General features: G+C 38.5%; 1 protein-coding gene across 3 annotated transcripts in view; it reads left to right on the top strand.

The window, feature by feature from the left end:
- The window catches only part of Exoc2 (exocyst complex component 2), a 223,616-nt gene that overhangs the window by 119,344 nt on the left and 79,354 nt on the right, over positions 1–24,918 (top strand). For 2 of the 3 annotated variants that reach the window (XM_090356361.1, XM_090356362.1), the window contains exons 25-26: positions 288–349; positions 2,934–2,993. In XM_090356361.1, the coding sequence (XP_090212487.1) occupies positions 288–349; positions 2,934–2,993 (122 nt within the window). Of the gene's footprint in view, positions 1–287; positions 350–2,933; positions 2,994–7,803; positions 9,122–24,918 lie in introns of those variants that run through there. The other variant, XM_090356363.1, reaches the window with a different exon arrangement.

Here is a 24,918-nt window from a genome sequence, read left to right as displayed (position 1 = left end):
GAAGATTACTAGTTACATAGTAGATACAGATTGTTGGGAAAGCATTACACTAGTTGTCCTTCTCATAATAATATTTGTGGCTGTCTGCTATACATAGTCTTACTTGGCTTGAGTAAATGGAGATTTCCTCATAGCTGATATTGCTGAACTCTTTTTGAAAATCTATTCCAACCAGATGGTATATTCCCACCCTGTTTTACAGTTAGTTGACTAGAGACTATTCTACTCAATCCTTGTGCATATTTAATAATTAACACATTTTCCTTTTATTACTCCATCATATTTAGGCGAGACTCGAAATCTGTGCTCTAAGGGACACTGTGGCCATTTACCTAACACCTGAAAGCAAGTAAGTACAATATATACCATGTACTCTTGGTCTGAGTATTTTATAAAAACAAAGATGACTTTTTAGTATATTTCAAAAATAAGTAATAAGAGCAATTGCTCATAAATTTGTGTCATGATAAATTTGATGGCCAGTTGTTTTTAGCTAAAGGGCATAGCTTACAATAAGCCAAGGGCTCTCAAGGCCACTTCTTTGTAGCATAATATAAAGAAATGAGGTGTAATACATTGTTTTTCTATTAACCTTAGTCTCCTAAATAATATGACAGAAATTCATATTTCCTTTAAGAAGAAGAGAAAAAGAATTGAGTGATGGTTTGTTCATAGCAGACTGGAAGAACGGTTCAAATGTTGTAAATATCAGCACAAAAGGAAACCTTGTGGTTTCTCTGCAGAATTTAGTAGTGGAAATTTGCTGATAAGTTTTAGCTGTTTTGAATGAAAGTCAGGATTTCCTATCATTGAAATATAAGTAGGTGAAGTGAAACAGAATTACTATTTGCCTATACAAAATTGTTTACCACATCTACAATTGCTCCAAGAAAATACTGGGTTATATTGTTAATGTGTCTGAGAAGCAAGCAATAAACAAATAGGATACCTTGCTGTATAGTTCTTCATTCCTAGCATTTGATAACATCAAACATCATCATCAAACATCATCATTCTTGCCATTGAATTACAAAAAAAAAAGGCTTTAAAATATTTTCTTAACAAATGTACTATGCTTCTCATTCCTATTTCTCATGACTTACAAGAAGCCATTTCCATGTGGCTTCCATGTTTCTCATTTAATCACATCTTTTCAAGTGACTTTTTTTTAGTTCACAAAGTACATGCAAGAGACAGGAAGTACTTACTTCACAACCTCTTTCCCTCAGGAGCTCACCCTTTTGGAGCCTAAATCCCTCAGCTATAAAAGGAAAATAATGCAGACTGTATCCTTTATCTGGAATGCACAAAACCAAAAGTCTGTTGGATTTCACATTTATTTAATTTTGGAATATTTGTAATACATAATGGTATGTTTTAGAGAAGAAGCCTAAGTCTATATATAATATCCATCCATGTTTCATCCACACCTTAATTTTGTTTGGTGTGGACTTTTTCACTTGTGCTCAGAAAGCTGAAGCATATCAAGTTTCAGACTTTCAGATTAGAAATGGACCAACTGCAATACTTTCCAGGCATTTTTAAGGAGATTAAATCACAAAACATGTCAAGGCACCCTCTAAAATTGTAAGTTTAGAATCTTGGTCTTGTGTTCATTGCCATTCTTGTCATAATGAACATAAAGAACAGTGTAGCATCATATTTCTTCTGATTAATCAAAAGCTTTATAAGAAACATGGTAGTAGTAGAGCAATTGGCAGTATTCCCCCACCTTAAAACCTAGGAAAGCTGGTGGCACACTAGGAAGGAAACCTAGTCTTCCCACATGATCCCCTTCACTCCCTGCCTGTCTCTAAGACACCTAAAGTATAGCTGTGCCCATTTTCATGACTATTGGCACTTTATAAACTCCACATGATATTGTGACATCAGCTCCTAGATAGAAAAGCATTGTTGAAAATTTTATTTCCTCGTAGACTGATAGTATAGACATCTGTGTCGTCACACCTGTAATCCTAGCTACTCAAAAGGCTGAGCATTGCTGTTCAAAGCCAACCTGGGCAGGAAAACCCATGAGACTCATCTCCAGTTAACCACCAGAAAACTAGAAAGTGGTGCTGTGGCTTGAAGTGGTAGAGTACTAGCCTTGAGCTAAATATTAGCTCAGGGACAACACCAAGGCCTCAAGTTCAAACCCTACAACTGACAAAAAAAAATCAAAAACTAAAAAATTCTCTTTAGTGAACATGATGAGTTATTGTCAAATAATCTCCCCTAATGTGCTTTTCATTTCATTCCATAATTTTTCTGATACTTTTCACTGAAGTGAATCATATCAAAAAATGGTCTTTTGTTGTTGCTGTTGTTGTTTTTAGCTGTTGTTAAATCCCAAAAGGACCGTATTCAATTATTACAGAACTTTTTTTGTAAATGAGACCCTATCTGTGTCAAAATTATAAGCATCCTTAAGTATAAGAATATAATATCATAATAACACTAGAATATTATACTATATTATAGTACTATATAGTGCTATCCTGTACTATAATATTATTTACATCATGCTCTATACATTCCTGTGTAGTACATACCCATTCCTATTTAGTTTTCTTCTTCTCTTTTATCTTTATAGTTGCTTTATCTAGACTTTTGTTTTGAAAAGAAACACATGAATTAAACTCATCTACACAAACTCACCTCTTCTCCTTGTAACATCCTTTCAGTCAGGTCACATTTCACTTCCTGTCTGAATCTTTCTGGTCCTAACTTTCAAAGGCTGTCTGCCTTACTTTTACTTTTACTTTTTTTGCTGTTTTTCACTTTTGCTTTTTTTTCTCAGATTACTATTTGCTATACTGGCTTATATTGTTTCTTTCTATTTAAAATGCGCTTTAGAATTGGTTTAGTGATCCTCATTAGTAATCATAAGCTGGGAATGGTTGGCCTGAATGTCATCACTTTTTATATTCTAGGTCTAGTTTTAAACAGGCTTTGGAAGCCCTGCCTCAGCTTGCAAGTGGAGCAGATAAAAAGTAAGTGTTAAGTGCTCTCCTTGGGGGCCAAGTAGGTGGGTTGAATAAGGTTTTATTTTCTTTTTATTTTTGTAAAAGTCAATGCGTTTGGCTTCTCATTTTTTCCCAGTTTGAATTTACCTCATTTGTAATCATTAGAATATGCATATATATTTACAAGTAAACAATTGATGGTAAAAGACAAAAAATTATACCTGGGTATGATAAATAAAACAGGACTCTAAACATTCACACAGTGAGATCCAAGGAGGATATTCTTAGGAGTGGATCACAAAGGCATATAAACTAATGTTTATCAAAATGAACTCCAAGAAATGGAAACAAGAGTTATTGCTTTGGGTTTTTCCCCCCTCTCCTTTGTTGTGTTTTTTATTTCTGTGGGTGTTTTTTCTGGGGTTTTTTTGTTGTTGTCTTTTGTTTTTGTTTTTGTTTTGCCAGTCCTGGGGCAACTCAGGGCCTGAGCAACTGTTCTTGGGCTCTTTCCTCAAGGCTAGCGCTCTGCCACTTGCGCCACAGCATCACTTCGAGCTTTTCTATGTATGTGGTACCAAGGAATCGAACCTGGGTCTTTGTGCAAGCTAGGCAAGTGCTCTACCACTAGGCCAAACTCCTGACCCCATTTCTGTATCTTTTGTGTCTGTTCTGGGGAGTCTAAGGAGGAACACAGAAATGGTGGGACAAAGGGTGAACAAATGCAGCAGTGATACTGACTAGACACTGTTGAAAATGAACTATGCAACTTGTGGGGGCAGGAGGTCAGAAGGGGAAAAATCTAAGAGAAAATATGGGAAGAGGTGACACTGTTCAAAATGAAATGTACTCATTAGCTGACTTATATAACTATAAGCCTTCTGTTTATCATAAATTAACAGTGACTTCTATTTAAGGATAAATGATACTTCTTTTTTTTTTTTTGCCAGTCCTGGGCCTGAGCTCAGGGCCTGAGCACTGACCTTGGACTTTCTCAAGGTTAGAGCTCTACCACTTGAGCCTCAGCACCATTTTTGGCTTTTTTCTATGTATGTGATACCAAGGAATTGAACCCAGGTCTTCATGCATGCTAGGCAAGCATTCTACCACTATGCCAAACTCCCAGCCCCCCACCCCTCAGAGAAATGATACTTTTAATATATGGCTTCTGTATTTAATCAGAGAGCATAAAAAGAGAACAGGTCCCAGAGATTGTTTTGACTAACTCAGTGATGTATATTTTTCCCCTGCAAAATATAGAGTATTAAGAAAGAATCAGTTTGCACAAATATGCGTGTATATACTTCATTACTGCCATATTGATGGTTTCAACCTGCATTTAAATTTTACTGTTCATATAACAGGAAATTTTGATCTGAGAAAAAAAATGAGACCAGGAAAATGTTTATAAATGCTTAGTCTAGCCTCAGCTGTGGTAGTGGAAACTCTGCAGCTCTTTGCTTCTTCGCCAAGTAGATCTGAAGTCTGTTCACATTTGCATGGGATTAATCCATCCATATACAAGGGAATAGGGTCCTGAGGGAAACCCACAGTACTCAGCTCCCTGACCTAGGAGAGGTGAATGTTGTGGGAACGCACAGCACAGAGAGATCCTGAGGATGATGAATGAGATGAAATAACCAATGGCACTGAGAGCAAACAGGGATTGGGAGGAGTTGAAGAACACATCTCAAGTGGTAGGTTATCCTATTGCCGGTGCCTGCCGGCAGCAAACCAAGATTCCTGAAATAGGGGGCAGGGACTGGAAAAAATAGAAGAGAGACAAACAGATGGGGTCTGGGAGGTCTGCAGCCCAGGTAAAGACTGCAACCCCATTTATTTCCAACTCAAGGCTTATATCCTTTCTTGAAACCAGGGAACTGCCAGGTATAAATCAGGGAACTCTTGGGGATTACATTCATATGATAAATCTCAGGTCAATTAAACAGAACAAGGCCAAAAACCAATAAGACAGTAAAGCAATTATCTGATGCAAATCAAAGTACAGTTTGATTCCACTCTGGCTCCCAACATATCCCCCATCTTTATTTTAAAAGAAACACAAGTGCAATTGCTACTCTTTTCAATACCTCTAATTTATCCTGTCTCACTTTCCAAAAATGACTCTGGTCCCTTCATCTGAAGGGGATTGATGGCGGAGATTCAGTTTCTGTGACTTCTTCAAGCTGACTCAGGGGTGTTGTCTCTATACTTGACCAGGGACCTTAAAAAGCCTAGACTATTTTATCAAGGGGTTGCAAGGATTAGATATCAGGAACAATAATTTGCTTCAAACTAGAGATCATATTCAACATTTAACAACTGTACAAACCATCTTTGGCTACAATAGTGTAGCTTACTTAGCACCCATTTGCAAAGGCTTTTTCTTGATTGTCTGGGGAACTTAATCTCTGCAACTTTAACAATGCTTCAGTTGCCAAATCTAAACAGATCAATAGGGACACAAGCCTCAGATCCACAAACTTTCCTGAATTTGTGGCTGGTGTCAAATCAAAATTTGCTCAGTTAGGACTTTAAACTACCCACTATCACAGATGATTGACAAGTTCCTGCCCAGATATGAAAGGCGTGGGCATTAGTAAGGCATGCTTACAAACTAGTCTATGACCTCCTGGCTCTGATTAATATTGAATGGCCAAGCATGAGTGACTCCAGGATCTGACACCATCTCTGCCATCCAAGCAGAGGCTTTCTGCATCTGGATGCTTTATTTCTTTTGTCCCAGTGATGTCTCTCCACACAGGGATGAACATCCCATTGGCATTTCACTGTGTTGGTTTCTGGATTTGAACTCGGGGCCTGGGTGCTCTCCCTCAGCTCTCCAGCTCAAGGCTAGCACTCTGCCACTTTGAGCTCTAGAGCAACTCTGCCCCAGCATTCTGCTGGCAGATTAGACACCACAGTCTCACAGGGACTTTGCTTTGCCGGGGTTGTCTCGAAACTGCAGCTTTCAGATCAATGAGTCCTACAAAAGGCCACGTTACTCCAACTAAAGCAACAAGGTGGTCAACACAGAAATAGTCTCTAAACATGGTTTTACCTGGAACCTGGTAAGAGCCAAAGTTACATCTGAATAAGGATTGCTGTCCTTCTCCATGGCTGGAAAATGCTATAAAGTAACTTACAAGAGCAAGCTAAATAGCAATTAAGCAATCATTTTGGTAGTCCTAATTTTCCTTTTTTCTGTTTCTTCAAACAAACATTTAAGACAACTTTACTTTCAAATATTGTTTAGAAACCCATTTCCAGTGTTCTTAGAAACTTTTACTGGTACTTGCTTAAACAATTAACACCTTAGCCTTTATTTGCAATTGAAAAACCTTTAAGGGCACAAAGAACTCCTTTTGTCTCTAGGCCCCCTCAGGGCTCAAGGCACTCCCTTTGCCTTTAGAAGAGGCTTTTTGTTTTTTCTTGTAGTTTAGATTACTGCCTAGCACTCTAACAACAGTTTAAACTCAAATAACATTCCCCCCCATGCAAGAACTACAGACATCAGTGCACCAAAAGTCTAGGTCTAGACTTAGTTTCCTTCCTTTTTTAAAATACACCCAATTGCATGGAGATAAATCTTGAAACATTCCTCTAAAATAGTAATCACATTATCCACATTTTACCATCAGATTTCTAGTGTCAGTCTGCAAGAAAAGACAGACAGGCAAAGTTTCTGACATTAATAAACAAATTCACATTTAAATCTCTAATACATGTCTCCAAACTTTAACTTAAGGTAATAAATCCCAAATTCCCTAATACCTCTCTGCTAAACAGGATACAGTGTTTGCAATGTAAACAGCTCTATGCATTGCAATACCAGATTTTTAAAATGCAGATTTCAGGATCTTTAGAAAGATACTTTTTACCAGTTTCTCTTTAAAACAATGTAATAATCCTTTGAGACATAGGAAACATTTAAACCTAATATTTTTCTTGAAGTTTAAACTTAGATTTGCCCAATTGCCTTTGTGTTTCAAGTGTAAATTATCCATTGTTTACATAGCATGCTACAATTTAACCAATAAGACAATAAAGCAATTATCTGATGCAAATCAAAGTACAGTTTGATTCCACTCTGGCTCCCAACATCCTGTCTTCTGGTGTAGAGCTGTTTTACTCTATATTTGTTTGTCAACATTCACAGAACTGGCCAAAAGAGAGTTTTAAGCCGAGTGCCTGTGGCGTATGCCAGTAAGCCTCGCTACTCAAGTCTTAAGATTTGAGGACTGCAATTTGAAGCCATTCCAGGCTGAAAAGTATATGAGATGCCCATCTCCAATTAACCAATAAAAATCCAGGTTGAAAGCATGGCTCAAGTGGTAGAGCATCAGCTGAGGAAAAAATACTGAGCAAAAGTCCAACGACAGTGCTCCGGCCCTGAGTTCAAGCCCCAGGACTGGCAAAAAAAAAGAAAAATTATATATATTTTTTTTAATTTTATTTTTTTTATTTTTTGCCGGTCTTGGGGCTTGACCTCTGGCCCTGATGTTGTCCCCAAGCACCTTTCACTCAAAGCTAGCTCTCTAATACTTGAGCCATAGTGCCACTTCTGTCTTTTTCTGTTATTAATTGGAGATAAGGCTGGCTTTGAACTGTGATCCTCATATTGAGCCTCCTGAGGAGCTAGGATTGCAGGCATGAGCCACCAGCAGCTGGCAGAAATTCATTTTTACTATGTGCTAAGAACCCATTGATAATGGAATTTTCTGCTTCATTCTAAAACAGTAAGCAGAAGGCAATACTGATCAGTCAGCTCCCTGCCTGTAAGCTTAGTTGCTAGAGTGCTCTCCCTGTCAAGCTGTAAAACAGTATCTCTTCCCTGCAGGCTACTGGAAGAGTTGCTGAACAAGTTTAAGAGCAACATGCACTTGCAACTCAGCTGCTTCCAAGTTACTTCTTCCACCATGATGAAAACATAAAATACCTGCAAAAGAAGAACAATTCAGAAACATAACAAGTATAAGACTATTCACTTTTCCTAAGTGTCCTAAAGGTATCTGGTATATTCAGCTCTGTTTCCAATCCCTCCACTACCCAATGGTGTCTATATTGGAGTATGTTTAATCCAAAATGATCATATTTGAAATACCCAACCTTTTTATTATTGTTGTTGCTTTTGGCCATTTTGAGTTGGATTCAATCCAGTAAGTTTTTCTTTTGTCTGAATCCTGCATGGGAAAAACTGCTGGAGGGACTTCTTGAAAGAGTTTATCATAGAAGTGGTACAATTGATTGAAAGTGTTTCTCAAGTATGTCATTTATTAGGATGGAATGTAATCAGTTTTCATTATAGGAAAGGAGTTCAAAAGCTTCATTTAGGTGTCTGAAGTTTTATGCTCTTCATTTCACTGTCATTTTTCCAAGTACAGTTGTAGCTTTTTCTTTTTTTTTTTCCCTTGGCCAGTTCTGGGACCTGAACTCAGACAGAGCCTGAGCACTATCCTTGAACTTTCTCAAGGCTAGAGCTCTACCAGTTGAGCCACAGCACCACTTCCAGCTTTTTCTATGTATGTGGTACTGAGGAATTGAACCTGGGCCTTCGTGCATGCTAGGCAAGCATTCTACCATTAGGCCAAACTCCTGGCCAATTGTTGCTCTTCCTTCTCCTTCATGATGTGTGTCACTTGTCTGTACCATGGCTCCCCAAGGAGGAGCTGTGTGTTACCTGTGGTACAGTGTGGATGCCAGAGGCTGGGTCACATTCCCAAGCACTACTAAAGTAATGCAGTATTCAGTGTGACATAAAACTATAAGCTAGGCTCATGGAGAAGCTAGCACTCCTGCCTACTGCTCGTGTCTCCTTCTCTGGCAACTTACTTTCTCTCCACTTCTTACGTTTTGATGTGTCTTGCTCCACAGCTGGGTTGCTCTGTCATGATCAGTTCATTAATATTTTATAAATGTGTTTGATTAAGCCATTAAGCAGTATGTATAATATTGTCTCCCCTAAGTGTGTTAACCATTGTATCTAGCTCACTATGAGTTAAATTACAAAACTACAATCCTGAATGCTTGTGTTGTTTTAATATTTGATGTATCATATTCAGCCAATAATTTGTTTTCTCTACTGGATGTAACTCAGTTGACACTTCTCCCTACGTATGTTTAACACAAAATAAATGCTTCAGTTCTGGCTTACCCTATATTTGTTGTGTCTTTGTTAGAAAGTATTTATTAAGTATCCTGCTGATTCTTTTTGTTGGGGGCTCACCCATATGTATAACATTACCTCATTTGAACCTCACAACAGCATAGGACAACCTCACTGGCTGTTCTACTCCTGTATTTCATTTAGCAGATGAAATGTGATCATGGAGAGATGATGACATCTGAGGCCACAGGACCTATGTATGCATTCACAGGCTCTGGCTTTCCTGACTTCTGACCTCATTGCTGCCCACTTCTTTTTCTCAGATAAACATACTTTCTGCCATCCTTCCACTGGGGCACAGCTCAAAGAAAGCACATTGCCAGATGCTAACAACCTCTAGCCACATAGGAACAGGCAGGTGTTTTAATGGCTATGAAAATGGTGGGTAGTGGCATAAAAACCCCACATGCAAATGAGGGAGTTCAAGGACTACTCCTCCAACAAGTCATGGGGACTTCTTGGAAGAAGGGGATTTCAAGAGCAATTTGAGTTAGAGAAGATGAGTTTATGGTGAATAGGACATGGAGAAACATGGCCTAAGTTCAAAGAACACGGAGAGGACAACTAGGCTTTGGAGCACATCTCACATAAGTAGTTGAGAAGACGGAAGAGTATGGAGGTACTGCAAGGTCTCTCATTTCCAAGTAGCATCTGTCTTAGTATATCCAAGTCTGTGTGGGTCAGCGTGGCTTTGTGTAAGTTTGCTACTTTGGTTCACTTTGAATGCTAAAGAACTACTAGAAATAATGTGGTTTTACTAAGACTTTCTGTATCAGTGTACCTTGAAAGTGGCATGTTCTAGAAATGATGTGGACATTGCAAAGCAAGCACCATTGCTAGAGGCTCTGCTCACTGACTCATATCCCTTGTCGCTTAGCTTTGCATGGAGTTCTTAGAGAATGAATTTTAACTTCAGTTTTGTACATTTGTTTCTGCATTGAACAAATGATGTGATATTTGTTGATTGAACTAGAAAGTTGTAATGTCTTCTGAAAAGTTAAATTTTTATTTTTAAAATGTGTATTAGCATTGATTAATTGTAAAGAGAGTTTCATTGTAATGTTTATAACATTCATATGATGTATGTTGATCAAATTTACCCTAATTTTTGTTAATCCTCTTGGCTTCTTCTACCAAAAACTGTAAAGTTCAACTTTTAAAATCAAGGTTAGGTTCCTAAAACAATTAGCATAATAAAAATATATTTATGTTTAAAACAATTACATACAACTATAGACTGAAACTTACATTTTTGTCATTGAATACCAATATATAAAAATGTCGGGGCTGAGAGTTTGACCTAGTAGTAGAGTACTTGTCTAGCAAGCATGAAGACCCGGGTTCGATTCCTTGGAACCACATACATAGAAAAAAAGCCATAAGTGGTACTGTGACTCAAGTGGTAGAGCTCTAGCCTTGAGAAAACCCAAGGACAATGCTCAGGCCCTCAACCCAAGCCCAGGACTGGCAAAAAAAAAAAAAAAAAAAACAGAAATGTCCATTTCTTTTCACAGATTTTTTTTGAAAGTTGTGAGATACGCCTTTGGAAAACACTTTTGGATTTGGAAAGGTAATAAATACATAATAAATATTGTTTGAATAGGACATTTTGATTATTTCTTCTCAGTTTGATCAATAAAACCAATAAAGACAGCCAAGAAAGCTACCTTTCTCCTGCTTATAAACCCTTAGTCAAGACAAGTACTTGAGCTAGTCCTGTGTCATTCTTAGCCTTTTAACCATGGCTGGTACTCCACTGGTTTTGTTGTGATCATAGTTGATATTCCAAACAATATTCTTGTTATACCTATCTATAAACCCTGTGACAAGGTATAAATCTGATAACCAACACTACTACCTGAACCCTAAATGCCAAGGAAGTCCCCAGAGGTTTGTCTCTTTGTGGTGGTAGGAAGAAAAGCAGAAATAGGATCATGAGATTACAAGGGAATGGCAAGGTTTACAGTAAGAAAAGGCAATCACGGGCCTGGAATTTGGCCTAGTGCTAAGAGTGCTTGCTAGCATGCATGAAGATCCAGGTTCGATTCCTCAGTACCACATACATAGAAAAAAGCTGGAAGTGGTACTGTAGCTCTACTGTGGTAGAGTTCTAGCCTTGAGAAAGCCCATGGACAGTGCTCAGGCCCTGAGTTCAGTCCCCATGACTGACAAAAACAAAAAACACACAAAAAAAAAAAAGAAAAAGAAAAGGCCATCAGCAAAGTCAAAAGGTAAATATGTCAAAAGGTTGAGCACTGAGAAATAGTGTCTTTGCATTTGAAAATTGTAAATGCCTACGTTGAGTAATGAAGAAGGAATCAGAGAAACATGCTACTGTGGACTCATTTTCTTGACTCACTGTAGGAAATTCTTATGACAGTTACCTTTCGTGCAGTGTTAGAATTCTCTGCAACAATAATTTGAAGGTCAAGTTGGGCACCAGTAGTTCATACCTGTAATCCTAGGAACTCAGGAGATGGAGATCATAGTTCAAAGCCAGGAAAGTTCAAGTGGTACAGCTCTAGCCTTGAGCAAAAGAGCTCAAGGTCAGTGCTCCATCCCTGAGTTCAAGCCCCAAAACTAGCACTAAAACAAAGAAATGGGTGCCCACATCCTGTGTTCTTTTCTAGTGAATGTTACAAGTGCCCATTCTCAGTTGGTTAGTAAGCCTCAACATAGTGGCTCAGTGGCTCCTGGAACTAGGACTCACCTTTTAGATACGGATGTCCAGTAGTCTTGGAGTCATTTTTTGTGCCTTCATATACTGCATAAAGGGGACGCTGGGCCCCCTTGTGTGAGAACTCAAATTCTAGTGCAATAGCTGTTACTGAATACCAGTATATTCAGGAAATAGTTACTGAATATTACTGACAAAAATGTATTGGGAGATTTACTTGCCATATAATTGTGTGTGCATGTGTACATGTGTGTGCTTGTGTGTCTGTCTGTGTATATATGTGTATGTGATGGTACTGGGACTTGAACTCAGAGCCTTTCACTCTATCTTGGCTTTTTTACTCTGGTATTCTATCACTTGAGCCATGCCTCCACTTCCAGCTTCTTTCTACTGCGGGCAGATTTCAGATAAAAAGCTCATGGACATTTCTGCCCAGGCTAACCTCAAACCTCAGTCCTCAGATCTCAGCCTGCTGAGTAGTTAGGATTACAGGCATGAGCCACCATGGCCCAGCCATGGTAATCTTTTCATAGTTTTTACCTTAATTTGTAAAGTTGATGGTTTCACAAAAGCTCCCTCCCCCTTGGCCTGGTCCTAACATGATCTACTTTTAGTTCTTTAACTTGCTTGATTGCTTTGGTATTCACCTTCACCTCACTCTAAAGAGGTTTCTATTGCTGCTTCTTAATTCTTGGTCTGGAGCCCTATGATCTTCTTCCTACTAGAACATGAGAATTTAGGTCTTTTCTCTGCACCTCTAATAACATGCTTCCATTTGCCTTTTTTCCACTGTGTTGGTTTTGGTTAGATCCACATTCATTGTCCAAATTATAGTCTTGTGTATGTGTTGTTTGTTGCCAAGAGAGTAACAGGGCATGATGCTTCTCCCATTGTTCATTTTTCTATGTTGTTTTTACTCATCCCTAAACTTCCTTGTAATGTACTTGTAGTCACATAGACATTTCATCAAATGTGTCTTCGAAACACCTTCCCCTGCTGTTTGTCAGTCTGTTGATCTACCCTGAATGCTCACTTCGTCAGCCTCACACTTGGGACCTCCTGTCATAATCCTCAACCCGGAATTCCCCTTCTGTGTTAGATTAGCCACTTCTATGTCTCCAGTCTTCTTCTTTCTTGGCTTGTTCCCTCCCTTGGTGGAATCCAATCTCTAGTAACTTCTTAGTAAAGGAGTACAGGGAAAGTACAAATGCTTAAGACCTTGAATATCTGTAGAAAATCTTTATCAATAGCTTAGCTAGATTTAGATTTATTGGAGATAGTTTTCCCTAATATTTGGCACTCAGCCCCAGTATATCTGCTTGTCTCCACAGAATCTTCTCCTTTGCCTCGATTCTGAAAGTTTATAATGTATTTATAGATATGATGCCCTTTTATTCCTAGTGTTGAATAAAATGTCTGTATTCTGGAAAATTCCCTTGAATTGTTTCTTTGAGCCTCCAGTAACATTCCCCATGCCCTTTATTCTTAGTATTTGGACCTCCTGTCTTGGTCCTTTAATTAAAAAGAAAAAGAAATCTTTCCTCTTTTTTTTTTTTTTTTTTTTGCCCAGTCCTTGAACTTTCTCAAGGCTAGCATTCTACCACTTGAGCCACAGCACCACTTCCAGCTTTTTCCTATGTATGTGGTACCAAGGAATCAAACCCAGGGCTTCATGCATCCTAGGCAAGTACTCTACCTCTAGACTACTCTTCCCAACTCCTCCTGCTTTTTTTTGTATATATCTTTACTCCTGGAGCTTTATTTTTTTTTTTGTCAGTCCTGGGGCTTGAACTCTGGTCCTGGGCACTGTCCCTGAGCACTTCAGCTCAAGACTAATGCTCTACCATTTGAGCCATAGCACCACTACCTACTCTTTTTTGTTGTTGTTGTTGTTTTTTATTTTGTTTTCTATCTCTGTATTCTACTTTTTCATAGTTACCATTTAATATTTCAATTGAGTTTCAACTTTGCTAATCTTTTAAAAAGGGCTAATTCTCTAAATGAGGCTAAATCCCTGGCCCTACATCTTTTATATGCACTCAATTCTTATTTATCTGGGAAAGATAATTTTGTGTTGAAGGTTTAAGTTTCTGATCTGCATAGCCTCCAGTTTGCTTTATTATGTCTTCGTATTGGAATACATTATAAGCTTTTCTCAAACTTCCGTTACTTTTGGATGTGTACTCATATTCAATAGCAGAGCACTGAAAAGTCAATCGTGATTATGAGCTACTTCAGTAGGTAAGGTTCACCAATTACATGTTTCAATTGTGGTGGGCAGGCCCTGAGAATCCTTAATTTATCTTTAGGCCATTTTATCTGAGGAAGGTCAGATTTTAAATTTCTTTCTATCTCTTGCTTAGCAGGTGTAACCACCACTCTGGGGGGCAGATCAGAAAGAACTTTTGGAGGTCAGTTTTGACAGACAGTACCTGAGTTCTCAGCTGAGTCTGATATTCCTCAGCCTTCTCCATTAGCCTTCCTCCAGGATAAAGTTGTAGCTTCTAAGGTCTAGAAGCCTCATAGGGATTAGGGAGACACCCTAGGACACTTGGCTATTTCTTCAGCAACCTAAAACTGGTTATTTACTTTTTATCTCAGCTACATATTGTCACTTCTAGAGATTTCCATACCCAAATTCTTGTGCCTTTTAGGAACTTCAAAGTGAGAATTTGAATTTTGCAATTTTTTTTTTGTTAAGAATCCTGGGGCTTGAACTCAGCACCTGAGCACTGTCCTTGGGCTTTTTCCTCAACGCTAGCACTCTGCCACTTGAGCCACAGCACTACTTCTGGCTTTTTCTATGTATATGTTACCAAGAAATCAAACAAAGGTCTTTGTGTGTGCTAGGCAAGCACTCTACCACTAGGCTAAATCCCTGGCCCTACATCTTTTATTTTTAATACTGCTGGCTAGGATCTCACTAATCTAGATCTGTTGACTCTATTCCCACCTACCCACTTACTAGCTGTTATTTCCTCTCCTAATCTGTTCTTTGTACAATTGTGCCTTTTATATATGTTCATTGATAGTAACTCAGTGTGTATAATTGCAGTATTTGTGCTGTGTGAATGGACATATATACTTTGCATACACATGCTATGTATATATGCTATCTTTTTTTTTCTTTTTGCTAGTCATGGTGAATCCAGACAGACTAGGGAAAAGGAGGTACTGTCAGCTTACAGCAAATATAGAATATATTCCTTCTTGTACTTCCCTTAAGATTAAGGGAATAAAGTCATTTTATAGGAAATAAAGCAGGATAACTTCAGGAACTGAGGCCTGGTGAAAACAACTTAGAAATATTGTATTTATAAACACAGAAGTGCATGGCTGGGAATGTGCCCTAGTGGTAGAGTGCTCACCTAACATGCGTGAAGCCCTGGGTTCATTCTCAACACCCCTTACACAGAAAAATCCATAAGTGGCACTGTGGCTCAAGTAGCAGAGCACTAACCCTGAGCAAGGACAGTGCCCAGGCCCTGATTGCAAGCCCCAGGACTGGCCATGCTTTTCTAGTATGCACAAAGACCTGTGTTTAATTTCTTGGTACCACATATACAGAAAAAAAAACAGAAATGGTGCTGTGGCTCAAGTGGTAGAGCACTAGCCTTAAGGAATGCCCAAGAACAGTGATCAGGCCCTGAGTCCTAGCCCTAGGACTGGCAAGCGAAAAAAAAAAAATGGAAGGGAGGTAGCTCACTGTACCAAGTGACAAGTAAGGTTTATTGTTGAGAAAACAAGTTTTATTATACAAAAAAAGGTTTCACTGTGGTATTTCACAGTGCTCTCTTTCCCTATCTCAACACCCTCTTTTTTTCAATAATTTTCAGTGAATTTCCTTTCACTGAATTTTCTTGTGCGATCTCCTTATGTAAATAAACATATATGAATACACGTGTCAATATTGTTCACCCCTGAAAACCATTCTCTCTCCCTCAATTCCCTTGCCTTCAGTCCTCAAAACCATTCCACAATTACAATCATTTTATTTGTATGTGTGTGTGTGTAGGGGGGTGTGGGTGTAAATGGCACATTATGAGAGAAAACCTTACTTTGCCGAACATAATGATCTCTAATTCCACCAATTTCCTACAGCATAATTTCATTCTTCTTTATGGCCAAACAAGACTCCATTGTGTGTGCATGCATGTGTGTTTGTATTACTTTCTCTTTATCCATTCATTTGTTGATGGGTGTGTACACTAATTCTATAACTATTGTGAGTAGTGCTGCAATAAGCATGGTTAAGCAGGTATCGTTACATCGTATTCTGACTTAAATGCCCTTGGATATATGCTTACAGTGGAATGGCATGATTATATGGTAGTTATATTTATTCATTTATTTATTTATTTATTTTGTAGTACTGAGATTTAACTCAAGGGTCTGTTCCTCCTAGGCAGTGCTGTACTGCTTGATCTATGGCCACCGCCCCTTTTGCTAGTTAATTTTGAGGTAGAATCTTGCTTTTGCCCCAGAGAGCCTGGTCCACAATTCTGTTTACACATGTTTTTCTGTTGCGATGCCCATCTCACAAATTTTGTTGCTTGGGCTGTCCTGGAAGCCCAGTCTCATCAATCTCTACCTCTGAAGTAACTAGGATTATGAATGTGAGCCACTTGTACCTCATTCTAGTTTTAGTTTTTCTAGACGTTTCCATTCTGTTTTTCATAGTGGCTGCATTAATTTACATCCCCACCAACAATATATGAGTGTTTATCTTTCATCCTTGAGATCATTTGTTGTTCATCTTCATTTTTACAGATACAAAAGAAATGATAATTTAAGTTCTGAGAAACATACTATTAACATTTTAAATATTGAATGTTATAGCAAATGTTTATACACTAAACCAATTATAAAAGTACTGTTTTCTTGTATATGAACATTTAAACTAAATAGCATAGCACAAAAGAGCATTATAATACCCAAATGAAAACATGGCTTCATCTGGAACTAGAATCAGATTAGAATAAGAGGCAAGAGCTAGTACAAATGTTTAAGTGGTCATTATGACAGGAATGAGAAGAAACCTCAACACTTTTGATCTGCATTTTCCTTATAAATTTTGATGTTGAACCTTTCTCCATATATGTATTGACCATTTATACATTTGTTCTTCTTTTGAGAATTGTCTCTTCAATTCATTGTCACATTTACTAATTGTTTTTTGTTGTTGTTCTTCTTCTGGAGTTTAGATTTTTGAGGGTCTTTTTGTTGTTGTTGGTGGTGGTGGTAGTGGTTAGACTCAGGGCCTGGGTGCTGTCCCTGAGCTCTTTTTCTCCAAGGATAACTAACACTCTACCACTTTGAGCCACAGCTCCACTTCTGGTTATTTAGAGATGTTTGGTAAATGCCCTATCATTGAACTAAACCTCAGTCCTCATAAGTTATTATTCATTGATGTGTTGTTTAACTTCTAAATATTTAGGGTTTTTCTAGATGTTTTATTGTCATTTATTTCTAGGTTTTCTATCTGTAGCCTGAGAACAGACTCTGTATGATTCTTGAGATTCCTTTTTCCATGTCTGGACTGTTAAATGCATTATGTAACTTAAAAATGGAAATTTCTCAGCTGTGGAGTATAATATTGTTATATGTGCATCAGTTTTTCTTTGCTCACCTTTCACTTAATTTGATCTATCAGTTGATGACAGAAGAGCTTTTAATTCTCTTGAGACTGGTGATTATCCGGTTCAGGACTACCTCTTGCAGTCTGTGTAGTGAATTAAATCAGGTTGGAGATAGGACAAGATTCATAAAGAAAGATACTAGAAGAAAAGTCAGATGGAATGGAGGCAGTTCTAATTTGCCTGATTCTAGAACAGGTAGTATGAATATAACTCATCACCTGAGTTTAATCACAACATTAAGCAAGCACATTTGAGGGATATTCTAAAACTATGTAGCCAATACTCCTCAGAGGTATCAAAGTTACAGAAGGAAAAGAGTTGCAGACTGGATTAGGATGATGACAGTTAAATGTCCTGTCTGACCCTGAAATTGATCTTAAATTAGAAGAAGGGTATCAGTGAATTAACTGTTGAAATTTGAATAAAACATATTAATTACTCAATTATATCAAGATGTGAAGTTGCTAGTTTTGGTCATTTTCCTGTGATTATGTGAGGTATTAATATTTGGAGTTAATAAAGAAAAGAAATGTGAGAATTCTTACTTTTTTTAATTTTTATTATTTTTATCTTAAATACTATTTTATTTTATTTGCCAGTCCTGGGGACTGAGCTCCGGGCCTGAGCACTATACTTGGGCTTTCCTCAAGGCCCGTGCTCTACCACTTGAGCCACAGCCCACTCTGGCTTTTCTATATATGTAGTAGCGAGGTATTGAACCTGGGTCTGTTGTGCATGCTAGGCAAACACTCTACCACTAGACCAAACTCCCAGCCCTAAATACTGCTTTTAAATAGTTGTTTGGGTTTTTGTTTTGTTTTTTGTGGGTTTTTTTTTTTTTTTTTTTTGCCAGTTTGGGCTTGAGCTCAGGGCCTGAGAACTGTTCTTAGACTTTTTCAAGGCTAGAGCTCTACTACTTGAGCTTTTTTCTATGTATGTGGTACCAAGGAATTGAACCCGGGCCTTCGTGCATGCTAGGCAAGCACTCTACTAGGCTAAACTCCCAGCCCCTAAATAGTTATATTTTAATGTTTAAAGTGTTACTGTATAAAAACGTTCAGCTCATATGTATTTTTGTTTGTTTTTGTCGGTCATGTGACTTGAACTCCAGGCCTGAGCACTGTCCCAGCTCTTCAGCTAACACCCTACCCCTTGTACCACAGCGTCACTTCTAGTTTTCTGGTAATTAGTTGCAGATAAGAGTCTCACATATTTTTTAGTTCCCAGGCTGGCTTTGAACTGTAATCCTCAAATCCTAGCCTCTTGAATAGCTAGGATTACAGCCATAAGCCACCAGGCCCAGCTCAACTCATATGTTTGAGAATTAAAAAAAAAAAAACAAAACTAAATCAGAAACTAAACGTGTAACTTATATTTTGGTGGTAATTAAATGCAACTTTAAGGGGCCGGGAGTTTGGCCTAGTGGTTAAAGTGCTTGCATGAAGACCCGGGTTCGATTCCTCGCTACCACATACATAGAAAAAAAAAAGCCGGAAGTGGTGCTGAGGCTCAAGTGGTAGAGCTCTAGCCTTGAGAAAGTCCAAGTACAGTGCTCAGGCCCTGAGCTCAAGCCCAGGACTGGCAAAAAAAAAAATAAAAAATAAAAATAAAATAAATGCAACTTTAAAATGGAGAACAAGTAGATATGCAAATTAAGACAGCAAAATATATTAAGTAAATAGGTAAAATAATGCCAACAAATTAAGGTTTCCAAATCAAATAGATCCTCAGGCTAGATAAACAGACTTGGGGAAAACATCCATCTATATGGCTTTTCTAAATATGTTACTTCTAGGTCCTCACATAAAGGGCTCATAAAGATTAAAAGCAAAAGAATGTTAGTCCCTTTCCCCCAAAAAAAGGAATCAGTGTGCCAGGGAGGTAGTCATGAAGTAAAAGCAAAAGGTGCCAAATTGATAGGACACAAAAGATACATGAAGGAAAAATGTATTTATTAATAAAAGCTACTTTATCAGGATGAAAGTAATAACTTGCCAGGCTGATAAAATTAATCTGAAATAGGGCCTGGAGTGTGGCTTAGTGGTAGAGTGCTTACCTAGCATGCAAGAAGCCCTGGCCTCAATTTCTCAATACCACATACACAGAAAAGGCCAGAAATAGTGCTATGGCAGAAGTGGAAGAGTGCCAGCCTTGAGAAAGCTCAAGGGCAGTGCCCAAGCCCTGAGTTCAAGCCCCAGGACTGGCAAAAAACATCTTCTGAACTGAGGTAAAATTAATAATATAACTTCAAGATATGTAATTTTAAAATATAATTTACTTTATTATATTTTAAGCAAACAAGATCAATGTACTAAGCAAAGTCAAATGGAAATAAAATTTAAACAGCACAGTTTGCTAGTCTGGCAGAAATACTTAGAACCTTCCAATCATTAATTACAGAGCTGATCACATACTAGCATAAAGAAAATCTCAAGAAACCTTATCACAATAAAAATGTACTAGAAATCAGTAACATGCTAACTTTTTAACACTGCACATGTCTGGAAATTTTCAAATAGACTTCTGAATAACATGCCAGTCAAATTAGAATTTTTGTAATAAAAAATTAGGGCCAGGAGTTTGGCCTAGTGATAGAGTGCTTGGCTAGCATGCACAAAGACCTGGGTTCGAGTCCTTGGTACCACACATACATAGAAAAATCCAGAAATGGTGCTGTGGCTCAGGTGGTAGAGCTCTAGCCATGAGAAAGCCCAAGGACAGTGTTCAGGCCCTGAGTTCAAGGCCCAGGTCTGGCAAAAAAAAAAATTAGGAAAACTTGAGAGCTTAACAAAAGTGAAATTTTCCACACTGCAATGGGGAATGCCGCAAGCATGTTGCATTCATTGCTTATCCTGAGGAGGAAGTGGTGATGAGCAAAGCTAAGTATCAAATTCAGAAGTTTAAAATTGAAAATAAAATGAGCAGCAAGAAAGTATAGAGAAAGAAACAAAAACTAAGAAATAGTAAGGGAGCTCAAATCAGGCTATTAAAAGAATTATAAAGAATACACCAGTTGGATCCTTCCATGTCACCCTGTACCAGGATTAATTCCAAATGGATCAAAGACCTTGAGGTACAAGAAGGAATAGGAGATACACTAGGTCTCCTTGGCACAGGTCGAAATTTTCTTAATAAAGAATCAGAAACACAACAAATCAAATAAAGTTTGGATAAATGGGACTGCATTAAACAGCAGAGCTTCTGTGTGGCAAAGGACATAGCTAGCAAGTTAAATGGAAAGCCCACAGAGTGGGAGAAGATCTTCACTACCCATATAACAGACAAAGGCCTCATATCTAAAATATACCTACAGCTCAAAAAATTGAATCTCTCCAAAACAAATCTTCAAAGAAACAACCATCCATTAAAAGATGAAGCTAAAGACTTTAAAGAGAGGCTTCTCTGAAGAGGAAATAAGAATGGCCTATAGATACATGAAGAAATGCTCGATATCTCTGGTCATAAAAGAAATGCAAATCAAAACAACTTTGAGATTCCACCTCACTCCAGTTAGAATGGCCATGATGAAGAAATCTAATAACAACAGATGCTGGCAGGGTTGTGGCCAGAAGGGATCACTACTACACTGTTGGTGAGAGTGTAAATATGTTCAACCACTGTGGAAAGCAGTATGGCTGTTCCTCAAAAGACTAAACATAGAGCTCCCCTAGGACCCAGCAATTCCACTACTTGGCATTTACAACAAGGACATACTAAAGCCACTGGCACAACAATGTACATTGCAGCACTATTTACCATAGCAAAGATATGGAACCAATCCAGATACCTCTCAGTAGATACTGGATCAAGAAGATGTGGTACTTATACACAGTGGAATTCTAAGCTGCCATCAGAAAGAATGGCATCGCCCCATTTGTAAGGAAATGGAAAGTCTTGGAAAAAAAATCATATTAAGTGAAGTAAGCCAGACCCAAAGGAACATAAGCTCAATGGTTTCCCTCATTTGTAATAATTAGTACACATTTAGGATTCTCCTAGCAGAGGATTACAATAGCTCAAAACCTAGGTACATAAGGTCCTATAGGATGAGACTAAATGAAAGGATCTCTAGGATATGGAAACAAGAGCTTTATCTTGTGTGATTGTTGTTCTTAATGTACTGTTATTTCTCTTCTCCTTTGTTGCCCTTTGGTTGATCTCATGTTGTTACTGTATCTGACTTCGTTACCTGGTATGTTGCATGTAAGTTTATTTGATTATTTGAAATAGGAAAGGGAAGGGAGAAAACAAGATGAGGGGAGGGGGTGGAGTGAGAAAAATGGGGATAAAAACATGAGAAGGGGTATCAATGTGTAAGAAGTAATGCAGCTACTATCTGGAGAATATAACTGTCAGCACTCTATACATTACTCTGGCAATAAAAAAATAAGATTAAAAAGAAGAATACAACAAAAACTATCAAGATGGGTCAAAAGGAAAATAAACAGGACTGTATCAGGAATGGATGGAGAAACAATGACACACATTGCTGGAGAAGGAGGAAGAGGAAAAGGAGGATGACAACAAGCTGTTTCTATGTCGAGACAGTCCATGGTCACAGCTATGACTAGGTATCCTCCAGATGCCCCTCCTCCCATCCCTGAAATACCTTTTGCTGACTTCATAGAACAGAAAATTAACCACTCCACAACCAAGTCCTCCCTTCCCTGTTTCAGTCCTGCCATTCACTACCTAGGGTATAATATACAGCCTCGTCCAGAAAAGGGATGCTTTGGAGAATTAGAAAACCATAGAATTTTTTAAACAATTATTGTTGTGTGTTTGACAGAACCAAGTCACAACAAGAAATCTCATCGTGTGTAAGCTGACAGATGAGATGTTATCACAATGACATTTGAATGGCAAACAGGTTTTGAAAATGAATGCTCCTAATCCAAATCTTTGAAAAATGGCACCTTGTAAAAGAACAGAGCAGCTTGCCTCCTCTCATTCCTGACATGCAGATGATGGTTTTCCCACTGAGACAGGCCAAATCAACACCCTCCACAACCCTCCTGTAGAAGGCACTTCTTTTTTGCTTTTCAAGGGAAACAGAAAAAGGCCCTAATGTTTGGCCTTTGGAAATGGTTCTCAGCTGCTGCAGTGCACCAGAATCACCTACTGGGCACCTCCGTGTCCTAGTTATCTGGGGAAGTCCTAGACAGAGTTTGGGTGTTCTCCCCTGACTCCAGCCAGTTCTGAGATGTGCCACAGCTCAGGGCTTTCCAGCTCCTGTGGCACACCATCTAGGGTTTCCCTCTTACGGTGTGTCATGTTAGTATTTATCCTCGCAACAATGTTTTGAGGCCCTTTGAGATACTGAGAGGTTGGATAATGTCCTAGGACTCATGACTCAGGAGGCTTAGAATTGGCAGAATCTTACTACAGTATCTGTTTACATGACTTCCATTTCGACGGCCTCAAAGTGACACTACAACATGTGATAGCAAAGCTTTGCTGAATGAAAGACACCTTCAAAGTAGTAAATGTCTACTGTAGATACATGAGCCCAGTCTGTTGGCCCTTCAGTCAGAAGGGTCAAACCCCGCTCCCAAGATTGGAGGATAAATCATGCTTGCTCTGCTCCATGTCAAGTTGCTGTCCAAGCAGCATATTTGCACCATGGAATTCTTTGCTGCCATCAGAAAGAATGACATTGCCCTATTAGGAAGGAAATGGAAAGAGTTGGAAAAAAATTTTAAGTAAAGTAAGCTAGACCCAAAGAAACATAGGCCCCATTATTTCTCTCATTTGTAACAATTAGTATACATTTAGGATTCTCCTAACAGAGGATCATAATAGCTCAAAAACCATATACATATGTCCATATAGGATGAGGCTAAGTGAAATGAACTCCAGGATATGGAAAAAAGAGGTTTATCTTTGTGATTGTTGTTCTTCATGTACTATGTGAAGCTATTTCTTTTTTCTTTCTTTTCCCCTTAAAATTTATCTCGTGTATCTGACTTTGGAACTTGGTATATTGTATATACATTTATTTTTATATTTGAAATGGGAAGGTTAAGGAAAAACAAGATGAGTGGGAGGGGGGAGAAGGAGGGAAAGTGGAAGAAAAACGTGGGAAGGGGTAACAGTGTTCAAGAAGTAATCTGTCCACTACCTGATGAATGTAACTGTAACCCCTCTGTACATCACCCCAACAATAAAATAAAATTGAAAAAAAAGAAAAGAAAATATTTTTGAGCTTCTGATTTCTTTCTTTTGTCCAATTTATTCTTACGAAAGGAAGGAAACAGTGTAACCAAGAAAGCTAGGCTGACAAGAATTTGAATTCCTAAACTTTCCCCAAGTCCTCCAACTTTCTGTTTAAGTTTGAAGAAATTATATATACTACTCAGGGACTTTCATGGCTGTGAGTGTAACAAGAACCCCCTGTCCTGTATGTTAGGGAAAGCCATGAAAAGAGCGGAAGAGATCACTGAATAGAGGCGTGGGACAAATGCAAACGCATTACATCACTTCACGAATAGGAATGTTTTCAAACATCTGTAGTAAAGATCAATGTCCTAGATTTTTAGGGGGAAATCCTACAAGTCAACTTTTCCACCAGATGCCAGTTTATTTTGAACTAATATATGCCCTACTATTAATGGGAGAGATTTAATGAGAGACTAATCAGGCCTAATTATTAAGCTGTACAAGTCGAAATACAGATACCATCTCATATTAGCATCTTCAGATAGCAACTCCTGGCCTACATATCTGCACAGGTATATCTATATTTACCCTCCCTTCCGACCATGACATCAGCTTGCCTAAACATGTAAATGTCTGTATTTTATCATGGAAAAGACTGAGTGAGGAGAGGAGAATTAGTGTCTTACATGCTATCTCAGCAGCCAGTAGTTTGGGAAACTGGTAAGAGAGAACTGGCTAAAGCTTTCTTTAGTGGGATGAGGTGTGACCTCAGGAAGGGAGCAAGGACGTCTCCTGTAGGGAAGCATCTTAGCAGCAGCTTCTTCAGAGCACTAAGTGAAAATCCTCAGCCTGTGACTAGGACAGCTGGAAACTTGCCCTAAAGAGAGGGAGTGATATTTTCAGAGGATTTAAATCCACAGCAGAACTTCCATAACAGTGGATTCTTCCTTCTGTGGAATTTATTTCAACACAATGTCATAGCAAACCAATTTTACAATGACATGGAGCATGAAGGGGACAGTTGTCCCTCTCCTCAACTCATTTCTAGGGAGTTTTTTGTTTGTTCGTTTTTGGGTTTTTTTGCCAGTCCTGGGCTTGAGCTCAGGGATTGAGCCCTGTCCTTGGGCTTTCTCAAGGCTAGAGCTCTACCATTTGAGCCTCAGCACCACTTCTGGCTTTTTTCTATGTATGTGGTACCGAGGAATCGAACCCGGGTCTTTGTACATGCTAGGCAAGCACTCTACCACTAGTCCAAACTTCTGGCCCCGTAGGGAGTTTTTGTTTATGTGTTCTTTTTATGTACATTACTTATAA

Source organism: Megascapheus bottae, chromosome 22, assembly GCF_031878675.1.
Source record: "Megascapheus bottae isolate mThoBot1 chromosome 22, mThoBot2.hap1, whole genome shotgun sequence".
Lineage (NCBI taxonomy): Eukaryota > Metazoa > Chordata > Mammalia > Rodentia > Geomyidae > Megascapheus > Megascapheus bottae.
Note: the sequence above shows the minus strand (reverse complement) of the source record. Positions and strands in the feature narration are given on the sequence as shown.